Here is a 15,168-nt window from a genome sequence, read left to right on the forward strand (position 1 = left end):
TCTTGTGCACGGTTCGCGCAATCGACATCCGATTTGTTGTCGTTTGCTTGTTGTTCATTTGTGAGATTTTTCTTCACAGTTCGGGAACATTTTCATTAACAATAAAGTTCAGACAAGTAAGTATCTCAATACAAAACGTTACAAACCCTTAAAACCAATAAATTTGGTAAGTCTTACGATATCTGGAGAGGGGATACAACCAGGACAGAACAGTTGGAACATGTCCAGGAGAGGTGAAAGGAACGCACCCCAAGTCTGTGCGCACTCTGTGAAATTTGTCGTGACGTAGGCATTGTTGTGCTTCGAGCTACATCTACCGGTGACATCAGAATACTAACTTTCAAAATTATTTCAAGCAATTGGGACATGGGGATTCCCATGGTATTTATCGATATAAAACCTGCTTTTTCACTCCATTTGATAAAAACGTGATATAAGTGTGTTACAGGTTTGTAGATTAACCAAAATTATAATTTATTTTCGATGGATGGAACTAGGGCGTGCGGCTTTAATGAACATCGGAATTTAGTAGGGGATAAAAAACAGATAGCAGAAGCAGCAAGAAGAAAGAAAGTGCCTGGTCGTCTATAACCAGTAAATATAACGCTGATGAAAATACCCACAACCGAACAACCAAACAATTAAAGGACTGTTGGAAAAATCTAAAAACACGGGCTAAGAAAAACAAAACAAATGTTAGGCAGGAAACCTTCCGCACCGGTGGTGGAGCTCCAGTACCGAGTCCAACTGGCGAAGAAAAGGCGGTGGGGGGAATTATTCAAGATGTATATGACCCTCTACCCAATAATTTTGATGATGATGCCACACTGAATGAAAATGGTACGTGTATATTGTAATTAAAAACAAATTAATTAACATTCTACTGAAGTAATGTTTTTAATTACTTTATCACCTTAGCGTGAATTGCGGTTTTTTAAAATATTTAAATCAATCCCTCTGCTGATGCTACTCTTGCCAAAAATAAAAATAAAAATTTTTTTAAACATTCCCAAAGACAAGACCACGCATATCACTTCCTTCGAAGAACTAGCTATAGGACACTGGTTGTAATGGGGAAAACCCGCATCCAGCAAGAGCAATCTCTCATACAACCCATCGCAACCTAAGTCGAGCACTCTAACATGGAGCCACATCCCGGCCACATTGTGATTTAAAAGTCATATATTGTAACATTCATCCCTTGCAAACAAATGAATTTACGCATTTTAATCCTTACAGCCCACAATATATGAAAAAAGGTAACTATCAATACAACTTCACCATAATACACACATTTATTTTTACCATTAACATATAAAATTAAACAAATAATACAATATTTATAAACTAATTATACAGTAATAAATGTACATGTATGTTGTAGATGTCACTGCAAATGTTCAGATGGCCATCACTCATGAAACACCTGCATCAACCTTTGTACACTCGGAAATCACCGAAAATGTCGAAACCAATACATCAAATACGTCAGAAGCCACTGCAAAACAACAACCACAACCATCTACATCAACCGTGAGGTGTGTTTCTCGTGACAAATCTTGTTAAGCTGTTAAAAAAAAAAAATATCTACAATTAAAGACACAGATATCATACTAAAATATCGAAGAATTGAACACCGTGCAAAAATGAAAATATATCAAAGAGAACTTGAAATAATGGAAACCGAACATAATTTAAAAATGGAAATACTGCGATTAAAACTTGAAAAGATTAAAACTAAAACAACTGTTTAAATACCTTGTCAATTAGTAAAGCAATCCTCCACAATAGCACGTCTTCTTGTTTGTCCACGAATGTCTGCCCGTCTATTTACAGCTTCACCCAGCGGTGGTAAGTAAAGATGACGAGCGTCGTCATCGTTGTCGTCGTTGTTGTCGTCTTCGTTGTCCCCCTCGTATTCTGGTTCAGGTACATTCCACAATTTTAATAGCTGGTATAGAACAGCTGCTGCAGAAATTACCACAAGTGTTCACTGCAGTTTCATTCGTATTCCGAAATTTAGACAAGGAAATCTTCTTTTCCAAACCCCAAACATGCGTTCGATACTTGACCGGCCTCGTTTGTGACAGAAATTGTATCGTTTCTCTGCTGGTGTCTGAGGATCAGTAAATGGTGTCATTAGGTAGTATCTGCAAGCATAATCACCATCACTCAATAATATTCCCGTTATATGGCCATCTTCAAACTTGGTTCGTAGTCTACTGTTGTCAAAAATCCGACTATCGTGAGTGCTACCTGGCCAACGAATTACCATATTGGTAATGTTGAGGTTCACATCGCACACCATTTGTACATTGATTGAATGATACCCTTCCTATTTCTGTACATTTCAGCGTTGTCACCACCTGGATTTATTATCGCAACATGTGTACAGTCTATGGCACCTACAACCCCTGGGAATTCACTATATATGAAGACATTTTGTTTGGTACGATCTATCTCGTCACCAGAGGGAAATTTTATGTATTGCCTATGTTGTGCTGCAATAGCCAATGGAGTGCGCCATATTGCACGCTTTGCACTTGCCAAACTTACTGACGTTAAATCTGCACAAGCCATTTGAAATGAACCTGTTGCAAGAAACCTCAATGTCAGTAGTATTTGCTGCATGGCTGTAATGTTATGGCCTCTGTTTACAAGTTGTAATTCATCGTGTAAAAAGTTTCTAAATTATGCACACCTTTCTTTGAAAAACGGAATCGTTGCAGGAATTCATCTTCACTGTATGCGTCAAACTGTATCCTAAAAACACGTGGCACGTTAACGATATGGCGATTTTGTTGCAGGATTTCAAGATCGTCAATATCCGAGTCGGCCATATTTCCATGGATCAAGGCCTTAAACGCCCGATTTGGAGGTTTAACTTGAACCTGGTTCAAGAAGATTTTGATCCAAGATTCAAATTTGATTTGCAACGAGAAATGAGAATTTTAGTTGAGGCGAGTTTGAACGAGTTTAAACCGCGAATCAGGTTTAAACCGGCGACGAGAAATCGGCCCTTAGTGTCACATTAAATTTGTTGGCTTATAATTAATAACAGAAACAATGTATACAAATAAAAAGAGCACTCTAGTTTGGAATCGGCGCACCACTGTTTCTGACATATCCTCATAAATTTACTTTGGCGTCATTTTCTTTAAATGCGAATATTTAATGACTCAGTTAAATACATCTTGACTGTAATTTAGAGGGGCACGTATGAAAAGAAAGTTTTGCTCTGTTAGTATATGCACAATATGTGGTTCTACTTTATTTAAATGTTTGTTATCGTTGTGACACCAGACCTGGGCGTTATAAATAAAAATAAAAAATTGAGGTTATTGATTAATTGTTCTCGTAACTTAGATTATAGAAAGATTTTAACATATAACCACATTGAAACCGTATAAATTCACATGCTAAGGAGAGATAAAAATTACTTTTCTTCAACTGGTCTCGGGTGAGTCGTGGGGAGTGAGAGAGTGACACCTCTTTCAGTCAGACCGGAAACCTTTGAGATGCCCCTCGGGTTTCTTTCTTTTCCGTTTTATCTGTTGGTAGCGGTTTGTAGAAAGTTTAAAAGTTTGTTTTGTTTAACGAAACCACTAGAACGCATTGATTTGTTAATCATCGGCTATTGGATGTCATTTTGACACAGTCATAGAGGAAACCCGCTACATTGTTCCATTAGTAGCAAGGGATTTTTTATATGCACCATCTCACAGACAGGATAACACATACCATGGCCTTTGATATACTAGTCGTAGTGCACTGGTTTTAACGAGAAATAGCCCAATGGGAATCGATCCTAGACCGACCGCGCATCACGGGATGTAGAGTATAATAAAGCAATCACCTTTTGTGCTTTCCTGTCTGTGGGAAAGTGCATTTAAAAGATTCCTTGCTGCATTAGGAAAAATGTATCGGGTTTCCTCTGATGACTACGAGTCATAATTACCAAATGCTTGACATCCAGTAGCCGATGATTAATTAATCAATGTGCTCCAGTGGTATTGTTGGTACTAAACAGAGGGCAGGCTTGATGTGCTGTATTACTATTAGTAGGTGACGAATACACAGACCATGTATAATCAGCATATAATTCCATTCAGCTTTAAAATACAAACCACTATTATAAAAAAAAGTGTTATGTTTAAAAAGCGTGAGATTATAGCGGTGTTGCGTGAGAGCATAATCTGTGTTACAAATGCGTGAGACTCACGCCATATACGTGAGAGTTGACAGGTATGCATCTACTTTCGTGAAGTGTAATATCCCGGTTTGAGATCGATCCCCGTCGGTGGGTCCATTAGGTTATTAGTCACTCCAGCCAGTGCACCACGACTGGTATATCAAATACCGTGGTATATGCTATCCTGCCTATGGGATGGTGCATATAAAAGATCCCTTGCTACCAATGGGCAAATGTAGCGGGTTTCCTCTCTAAGACTATATGTCAAAATTATCAAATGTCTGACATCCAATAGCCGATGATTAATAAATCAATGTGCTATAGTGGTGTCGTTAAAACAAAACAAACTTTTACTTGATTGGCGTTTTCAACGAAGCATAAATTTGTGTGTGCTTTTGTGAAATTGGCGAGAGCAATACAAGAATAAGAAAGAGGTGCCGTAAAACGGCAAAATGGCTGCGCCCAGTGATCAAGAAAAGGAAAAACTATTAAACACACAATTTCGTGTTAAAAAGAATGTTAAGACATTAAACGATCCAACGTTTGTAATTTACTTCAGTGGATTTATGGTAAGCTATACAGCATATTATTGTTAACTAACTATTTGACATTAATGTTTATCAGATTCATAGTCTTGGACATCGTAGCATTCAATCATGAATGCATGTTTCTCGTAATTTGATACGCGTGGTGATAAAAGTGTAGTAATCTTGTCAAGTTTACATTGCAAAAAGATAATAATTATAAATTATTCTAACTATGCACTATATGCCCAATATTAATTTTTATGAACTAGCAGTCTATGTCGTATGTGACATTACCCATATCAGTGCATATGGTTAAAAGATATCAGGTCGTTTCGTAACCATACCATTTCGTACCATACTGTTTCGTACCATACCGGTTCATACCCAAAAGCATACCAGTTCGTAACCAAATGGTAGTGCAGGGTGCACATTAGCCCGAGTACTCTGACTGTAAGAGAGCTAGACGGACATTTGGACATAAACACGCTCTCATTACAGTCAGAGACCAGCCTATGTCTTTTTTTGGCAATTCCTGACTACCAAACGGTAGGCAACGAGTCCCGCTCTAATACCACAACAATCCTATGTTTGACGTCAAATACCTTTACATCAATCATTTTCGAGTTAAGTGATACAAAAAAATCCACATATTAATCACTAATACACATACTACAGAAAGAAGCCCGACAGCACCCACATTCAGCTACGCTTCGTGACACTCCGTTGCAACAATTACAAAGCTCGGCGATCTATTTCGAGACTGGGCGATTCCGCCTTGTGCAGCAGTTACAGGGGTCGTCTCATAAGAGGAGGCAGTACGTAGCACATACTTTTGCCGTATCCTGTCGATAACACCCCAAATGTATCCTTCAAATTCAAAATGGAATCAATAATGTGTAATTGTTTTGGTTTAATGACGTAATGAAATCCAAATTCATCCAAAACGGCATTAGCCAACTCTTCCATGTTATAACTTCGCTTGATATGAGACGGCCCCTGTAACTGCTGCACAAGGCGGAATCGCCCAGTGCGCGATCACGTGGTCTACGTCTCGAAATAGATCGCCGAGCTTTGCAATTGTTGCAACGGAGTGTCACGAAGCGTAGCTGAATGTGGGTGCTGTCGGGTTTCTTTCTGTAGTATGTGTATTAGTGATTAATATGTGGATTTTTTTGTATCACTTAACTCGAAAATGATTGATGTAAAGGTATTTGACGTCAAACATAGGATTGTTGTGGTATTAGAGCGGGACTCGTTGCCTACCGTTTGGTAGTCAGGAATTGCCAAAAAAAGACATAGGTTGGTTTCTGACTGTAATGAGAGCGTGTTTATGTCCAAATGTCCGTCTAGCTCTCTTACAGTCAGAGTACTCGGGCTAGGTGCACATTACTTTCTACGTCCGTTCGGACTAAGCAAAAAGCAGATTGGATGTGTTGCGACAGATACTAAATATGTGTTAAAGCAAATGGATAAATTAAACCAAAAAGTTGTATTCTTCTATCAAAAATATATTATATCGGACAATGTAGGTATTATTAGACCTTTAAAAAAGTCCACATTCCAAAAACATGGGATATCAGATCTTATATATTTTTGTTATATGTGCATGCGTGTGCGCACGTAAGTACGTGTGCCTGTATGAATGTTTTTGTTTTGAGCATATATACGTACGAAGAGAGGATCGGTCTTGCTAAATATTCCGATTGATATCTCGGAACGGTTAGGCATAACAATAAACACCATCGCTGCACTGTGGAATCAACACCAAATTACAAGACAAAAGAATTGCTCTTTGGCTACGAAAAGGTATGCTTTTTGGTTACGAAAAGGCATGCTTCAGTGATGCACAGCACATAATTGCTCATTTAATGCTTATAAAAGATACTGAGTGATTATTGCAAAACAATTTTTGCTAAATGTTACAATATGTTTGTAATATAACATTATAATTGTGTATTTAAAAAAAAAATTAATGTTAGGTGTAATGTATGACATTATTTAATTGGTTACGAACTGGTATGCTAGTGGTTACGAAATGGTATGGTACGAAACGTCTAGAAACCTGGTTAAAAATATCTTGATACATATCAAAGTAATACGTGCCACTAGAACGCCAAGTGGGATGTAACACTTCGACATCACATGATGACATCATTGATTGGCACACTACAACCTTACAGGAACATCAAGCAAATGAGTTGAGTGATATAAATTAAGATTGATTATGAGTAATAAATAGGATACTAAACTCGCTACCATTTCAGAAATCATGATGATTTCATATCATGTTTAATACAGTTTATGTCCCTCGTGAAATAATTTTCATTGTCACTCTCTAAAGCTTGTGACAACTTGGCCCTAATACTCTGACTGTAACAGTAAGAGAGCTAGAAAGACATTTGGATGGTTATGACGCTCTCATTACAGTCAGAGACCAAGCCAGTTAGTTTTTTTGCAATCGCTGCCCACCAAAGGATAGTCAGAGATTCCCGCTCTCATACCACAACAATCCTATGTTGGACATCCAATACCTTTACATTGATCATTTTCAAGTTGCTTGATTAAATATCCACATATTAACCACTAATAATAATATACACACTACAGAAAGAAATCTGACAGCACCCACATTCAGCTAAGTTTCGGGAAACTCCAACAGCAGTTTACTAAGGTTGCTGACCTATATCGTGACATAGTATCACATGATAGCCCACTCAGTGATTCTGACTTCCAAGGGCCGTCTCATACGAAAATCAACAAGTGAAACTAAGGTCAATGACAGTCAATTTTCGTACACAATAAATAAAACATATCCTATGGTAATTTTTTTATATGATATATATTTGACAAAAGGTCAGGAAGCATATTGTGCATTCTGAATGGTATTTGCTGACTGCATCCTGTTAACTTCAAGTTTTAAAAACTCTTCTCTTCTGAATAATCCCATAGCTCATGCACTGGCTATATGTTTGGAACTTAACACCCAGAGGAATATTTGCCTTTATGTTATATTATAGATACCCCCAAACATTGTGAGAAAGGAGTGGAGCACTTTAAAGAATTTTCTTTTAATAGCATTTAAAAAAATGATTAAACTTGATAAAATAACAGAGAAACACACAATTAATGATCTTCTGTTTTTTTCATGTAGGATCTGTTTGCTGTCAGTATGATCATCATGCTGATTCTACCACGCTGTAAAGAGCTCGGTGCTTCACCAACACTCACAGGAATAATCGGCAAGTCTTCAGTAAATGTTTTTATAAAGTTATTTTAATTCATAATTACCTGTTGATATAGAGTTAGCTTCCATGTTTGATATGAGAAGTACAGGTACAGGTATTTTTATGGAGGGTATGTAACATAAAACAAATGGCACCTATGGTATTCCAAAGTAAGATAACATGCTGCATTATAATTAAGTTTTACAGAGAAAGTTTATGGTATCTTGAAGTTCAGGGTAATAGGTACACATCTCCAGCACCCTGGGAATTATTCCCAAAATATTTGAATAACTTACTTACCTGTATATTGGTTTGCATTACCTTTGTTTTTCATTTAAAAACAAAATGAAAGACACAAATGGTATTAAATTATATGAAAATATATTATATTACCAATGCATGCATGAATGAAACAACCATTCCTGCAATGTACATGCATCTGTTTAATCATTAAGTATTAGATACAGTTATTAATATCAGTGTAATCTACAGACATGTGTATTTAGATTTTTCATGCAAATTATGCATATTATTACAGTGAAACGTCTCAAAACCAGACTGTTTTCGTGGCCCTTTTTTAAATATCTGTACAGAATAAAACCTCTCTAAATTGGACACCTCTTAAAACTGGACTTTTTACTTTGTCCCAAGGGTGACAGGTTTAGAGGAGTTACACTGTATATATCAAAATAAGGTTGAAGTACATGTAACTGTCCTAGACACACACCTCTGTGTAAAACATAGGTTGTTGGTGGGTAGCACTTGGCCTTAGAGATAGGAACCGGCATAGAAATATCAGTCTGGCACCAACAAGCCTTAAACCTCAGGGCTTAATGCTGACATCTCGGGTGTATGTTTGAGGTTTGATATTGAGTACTTTCTCTATAAATAAACTAATTATCTTTACTTCTGTTTCAGGATCTGCTTACGGAGCAGTACAGTTATTTTCGGGTCCTATAATAGTGAGCATGTTTTGTTGTTTTTTAAATTACATTCTTCGTATATATGGTACTTAGTATTACTTACATACCACGCTAAACACATACACAAATTAAGAAAGGCAGGGCTCATACTCCTACAGCATTAAAAAAAAAATGCCATGGGTGAAACAGCCAAACGATGGCAGTTTTAAGCCTGCCTATGGCAGTTTGTTTAAAAGTGACTTTTGCAGCAAATGAACATGACTGAATTGTTATTTAGCTGTATGTAGATATATTTCAAATGTGCAAATGTTAAATACTGGCAGATAATGTACACCAGGTTTACATATACATTTTGCCATTGTTGAGGAGCTTTACTGACAGTACTATAGTGACATCGGTGATGCTCTCTACCTATAGTAATTTATATCACAACGACGGCAATTGCTGTGTCATTAAGTTTGAGCCCTGGAAAGGTAAAGGAATGGGCAGGCAATTGGCTTGTCCTGGAAACAATTTTGTTTTAGTTTAGTTTAGTGTTTTGAGCCAAATACATGTACTTATTTTTTTAGTCTGCTGGTACTAAATCACCTTTTATTCGATCAATCAAAACCTTACTTGCAAAACATGCCAGTGATTTTAAAAGAATTTGAAAACATTCGGGAGTATACCGAGGGTATTAGAAATGATTCGGGTGAATTAAGAAGTATGCCAGAAACTAATTCATTTAAAAAAAAAACGTGATGGTATAGCCATAAAATCTGTTTATACCAGTATACAGTTCAGAGTTTATTACTGCACTTTTTCCCCAGTTTTTTAATGTTGAAATAGCCCAACAAGTTCGCTTGTTGCATAATAGTCTCGCCCAGTATTTTTAAAATTTGTATTTGAAATGTCACCTGGACATGGGAGTCCACGCAATGCTGTTAGATCTACTGGTAGACCAGTATAGCTAATTTTAATCACATTGGGACTAAATAGACTAAATATACGGGATTTGTTATGAGCAACTGTGTTTGTTACTTGATTATTTGTGTTCATTTCATTGCAGGGAAAATGGAGTGATATGGCAGGAAGACGACTAAGTTTATGGGTGTGTCTTATCCTGTCGGCGACCGGGTACATTATGCTGGGAATGGCAACATCACTGCTCCTACTATTCGTGGCCAGAATTCCAACAGGTTAGTGGTCCCTGTTTCTTGGGGTGGGTGGGAGGTTTTAAATTATTTATTTTGTTGATTGGAAATCAGTCTAAAAAAAGTTCACTCATCACAGTTTGTTGTTTGGTGCAAAGACTATATGTGAGAATTACCCGTCGTTTCAAATCTAACAGCCAATGATTCATTAATAATCAATGTGCTCTGGTGGTGATGTTAAACAAAACAAACTTTTAACTTCTTTTGTCTAGCTGTGTCCTGATTCTTCTTGTAATACTGTCCTGGTTTCATCTCCGTCCTTCTGTCTGCCTGTGTGTCCATCCATCTGTCTGTCTGTCCATCTGTCCCACATATAGTTTTCTGGATGTTTTTTTCACACTGCATTGAAATTTTGTGTATTGTTCAGGGCTTCTAGATTATGGTAGCCCCACTCCCATGGCTAGTGATATTCAATGTCGGGCTAGTAAATAATTACTATTGCCATGCCCGACGGCTAGCAAAAGCATTTTGTCAACTGTTGCAGTTAAGTCTAGTTTGTAAATATGAATATCCTGCTCCCACCCCAAACCCCCAACGTTAGTGTTTTTAAGCTCTGTCTCCCTCTTTAGGTGACATCTGATTATTAATATTATTTAGTAAAATTGTATTAACTTAAAGTAAAGTAGGGCTAGTGAATTTTTAATTGTAGCTATTAAATTTTTATATTACTGATCCCATGGCTAGTGGATTTTATAAAAATTCTAGATGGCCTGGTATTGTTAATGTTTTATCATATACTGTTACAGATCATGTTTGACTTTCATGACAATTTACCCATTTTTTACAGAGTTATGGCCCTTGAACTTAGGAGATACATAAATTTGTTTTCCCAATGCTTCAAGATACTGAGCTGACATTTTGCTTTATCATATACTTCTACAGATCAAATATGACTTTCATAATTTATCCATTTGTGACATAGTTATGGCCCTTGAACTTAGGAGATACGAAAATGTGTTTTCCCTGACCTTTTTTTTCAATTCCTCAAGATATTGAGCTTAAGTTTTGTGTATATCTTTATCATGTACGGTTACAGATCATAGTTATTTTATGCTAGGCATATGCAAGGTTTATGTTACTGTAGTGTATAATTTTTATCACTGTGCCCGGAAACTTCTTTTAATACACTCCTGGTTATTTTACACTAGGTAGGTACTGCCCAGATATGTGTTACTGTGGTGTATAATTTTTAAGTTTTGTGTATATCTTTATCATGTACTGTTACAGATCATAGTTATTTTATGCTAGGCATATGCAAGGTTTATGTTACTGTAGTGTATAATTTTTATCACTGTGCCCGGAACCTTCTTTTAATACACTCATAGCTATTTTACACTAGGTGTAGGTACTGCCCAGGTACGTGTTACTGCAGTGAATCGTTTGTGTCACATTGTGTTTCAGGAATCTTCAAACACAGTCAGAGCATCTCCAAGTCGTATCTGGCCGATATCTTACCGACAGACAAGCAAGCTGCAGCGCTCGGTCGTTTCAATGCGATGTCTAGTATTGGTTTCATCGTCGGCCCAATTGTCGGAGGTCACATTGCAGAGTGGAGTAATGGCTTCTCTGTCGTAGCCTACCTGACAGGGTTTTTATTTACTCTTAACAGCGGTAAGACTTCAGCTATTTTAAAACAATAATTCAGGGTTCGAATGTTACCACGACAACAACAACAGCAAATACTATGGTGGCCCTCCTTATTTGTTGTGGTGCTCCACCACAAAATCCGACATCGTTGATGGTAAGAAAAATGCTGTGGACGTTACTTGGTTTACCTCCTGTGATAATCATACTGACACACATGATGTTATATTTAATGTCATTGCATCACATGTCTGAAGGAAATGTTTTATTTAACGATGCACTCAACACATTTTATTTACGGTTATATGGCGTCGGACATATGGGTAAGGACCACAAAGATATTGAGAGAGGAAAACCGCTGTCGCCACTTCATGGGCTACTCTTTTCGATTAACAGCAAGGGATCTTTTATATGCACCATCCCACAGACAGGGTAGTACATACCATGGTCTTTGATAGACCAGTCGTGGTGCACTGGCTGCAACGAGAAATAGCTCAATGGGCCCACTGACGGGGATTGATTCCAGACCAACCATGCATCGAGTGAGTGCATTGCTACTGGGCTACGTCTCGCCCAGTCTCGAAAACAATACATGAACTCATTTCATCACTTTCATTTTTATTAACCTCTAGATAAATTATGTTTCCATCCTTGCTTTTTTCTTTGTTTCAGTGATAGTTTGGCTGTTTATCCATGACTTAAAGAAACCCAAACATGAAGAAGGTGAAACAACAGAAGAACTAGTGCATTCTAAAAAAAATCCTGCCACCAGTGAAGTCAGCTTCAGCTTATGGCATTTCTTGAAATCCATTAAAGAGATCGACTGGCGAAACCTGTGGGATGTCTTTCTCGTTAAATTTTTCCTAGGATTTGCTATGATCGTCTACAGAGCAAATTTCGTTTTGATGACCCAAGACAAATTTCAGACGACGCCAAAAATGAACGGATATTTAATATCGTACACAGGCATTGTTGCTGCTTTGTCGGGATTTTTCGTAGGTCGAATTACTAAATTTTACTCAAGTCACGCAAGATTACTTTTTCACATGTCAGTTCTTCAGGCGCTTACGTTAGCGTCTTTAATACTTGTGCCGTCGGTGTGGACTCTGTTTTTGTGTCTGACACCTCTGAGCTTTATAACCAGTGTTTCGCGAGTTTCTGGGACAAGTTTGACTATCCAGCGAGGTGGTCATGAAAATGTAGGGGAGCTCATTGGGTTGAGTCAGAGTCTGATGGCTTTTGCACGCATGTTATCTCCCTTTGTTGGTGGGGTGGCACTAGAATTCTCTATAAATGGCCCCACCGTTGTAGCCGTGATATCATCTACTATTGCTGTGCTTATTATGGTATTACATGGTCACTACAGATAGAATTTCTTTGTGGTTCCAGGGCAGTATTTTGAGGGAGTGAATGTTGGGGTGAAGGTGGTGATTAGTTCTGCAAAGATAATCCGGTATATTGGTATACTGCAATGTTTGGCATGATTTCGACCCGTACCTGCTTTTCAATGGTTCGGGTAGTTTTAGGGATAGGGTTAGGGTTTGATATAGAGGGGTACGGGTCAAACCCTTTCCCAGTGTTTCATCAAATCGATATGAACCGTGGTGCACATTTGCATATCATGATCTTTATGTTATTTATTTCCTTGTACTGTACATGACCGAAAATGGATCCATGTCTTTGAATAAGGTCCTCACTCTTTAGGATGTTAGAAATTAGGCCTTTACTCATAAATAAGCCCCCTTCCCCACCATCACAATAAACAAAAATGAATACCAGTATGCTAAAAGTTCATAAAAAAAAAGAGAGTCAAACGTATTGTATGAAAAACATTGTAAAATAACTACAAACTCAAATGTGGCAAGGTGAAGTTAACTCAAGTGAGATTAGTTGTCTAACAGGGTTCAAAAACTAAAACTTAAAAGCATTGTCTATTTCCCAAGCTGTTATAATAATTGAGGTCAATCAGTTTAAAGGAGACATTTTAATACTAAAGTCAGAAAATTTCATTGGTATGGTGGAAAGAATATCAATGCAGTTTCCCCTCTTTGCACAATTAGCTAAAAAAAAAAAAAAAAAAAAAACCTCTTGTGCATTCTCAGTATGATTCTGGCAACATTGGTACCCTGAGAATGTAAATTTAGTACAGCGGGGACATACTAACAGCACAGAGGGCAGCATTGAATCCAGAAGTAGTAAACACCCTGTTTTCCTTGAAGAAAATACATGTACATATATGGATTTAGCATCTCAACTAACTTAGACACAAAGTTCATTAAAATGTTTATTCATTCTGCTTTCATTTGAAACAGAAATTTTAATATTAAATAATATCAATTATATTGCAATACGTCTTTGCTGTATCATTATACATTGCAATACGGATTTCACCATATCATTGGACCCGTAATGGCTGTAAAATGTGAAACATGTCCGTTTTAGTTACTTTTACTATTTTTTAGTTATGTCTACAACCCTATACTTATAATCCATTGCATCGTAGTAGAGATAATACATATAGTCATAAACAATGGTATTGGAAATGGATCAGTTTCATTGGACTTTTACAAAACTACATAATCCAATCATGATTCCTGTAACATATTTTGTGACCATTTTACACATTCATCTGTCATCTGTGCCAAGGCATAGATATAGCAGAGGTACAGAATAGTAAATAAACAGAGCCCAAGGAGTGTTTTAAAGTGGAGTGGGGTGGGGGCGCACTGTCAGTGTGATGAAAATTTGAGGGCCTGAACCTGTTGCAGGGTAGGTGGGTTGGGGGGGGGGGTGATTTTAGGTGTTAAAAGCTTCGGAGCACAATAACAGGGAAAAGTGGGGTAGCCACGGCCTCCACTGTCTCGCAGCCTGTGATAAACTTCGAGATTAGTGTGTATGTGTGCATTTCATTTTTGTTGTGCCTGCTAGAAGTTTATTTTAAATAAATAAAATTGTAATATTTAATTTTATTCTTTGGATTGTGTAGCATTGTAGCAAGATGCTTTCTAACATGAAGTGAGATTTAGCTCAGTTAGTAGAGCACTTGTTTGTTTGTAAGAAATATAATTTGTTGGGTTCTGAAATTTATGGATGGGAAAGGTACATACATTTGTGTTATATTTATGCAAGTATTATATTTTCATTGTTCCTAAAATTGTTGACTACACTAGTCCATGGATTACGACCACCATGAAACAGAATGTGATGTCATAGTATTACTAGAAACTATGTGAGATTAATTTTTATACATTTATTGTTTTATCATTACTTTCTGTAGTTTTTATGGTTTTCCTAAATTATAGTTTTCCACTTAAAGCAAATATATTTTATAAGAATATTTGAAAGAGATTATTTATACATGTATTTATTTATTTATTGTTTATTTTTTTAAGATGAGTATTTAATATAAATGCATGAATTAAATTTAATTTAGTAATTCACTTAAAGAGTTTTTCTTGATTATACAGGTACCGTCAGAAACTATTTTTTGATATATATTTATTTTTATTTCTATTTTCACTCTAG

At 36.9% G+C, this 15,168-nt stretch overlaps 1 protein-coding gene and 1 long non-coding RNA gene across 2 annotated transcripts; one reads left to right on the forward strand and one right to left on the reverse strand.

The window, feature by feature from the left end:
* Nucleotides 1–1,276: 1,276 nt before the first annotated feature.
* On the reverse strand, nt 1,277–2,057 carry LOC121371677. Its single transcript, XR_005957813.1, has 2 exons — nt 1,759–2,057; nt 1,277–1,567 (listed from the first exon to the last, which is right to left on the reverse strand). It is a non-coding gene; the product is annotated as an uncharacterized LOC121371677 (long non-coding RNA).
* A 2,583-nt stretch (nt 2,058–4,640) lies between these two features.
* LOC121372042 (major facilitator superfamily domain-containing protein 9-like) lies at nt 4,641–15,150 on the forward strand. The gene is made up of 6 exons (XM_041498287.1): nt 4,641–4,761; nt 7,871–7,958; nt 8,862–8,905; nt 9,915–10,044; nt 11,461–11,670; nt 12,316–15,150. Exons 1-6 carry the CDS (start codon nt 4,645–4,647, stop codon nt 13,011–13,013), a joined length of 1,287 nt encoding a protein of 428 aa, XP_041354221.1. The 5' UTR covers nt 4,641–4,644; the 3' UTR covers nt 13,014–15,150.
* The last annotated feature ends 18 nt before the right edge of the window (nt 15,151–15,168 follow it).

Source organism: Gigantopelta aegis, chromosome 4 (assembly GCF_016097555.1).
Source record: "Gigantopelta aegis isolate Gae_Host chromosome 4, Gae_host_genome, whole genome shotgun sequence".
Lineage (NCBI taxonomy): Eukaryota > Metazoa > Mollusca > Gastropoda > Neomphalida > Peltospiridae > Gigantopelta > Gigantopelta aegis.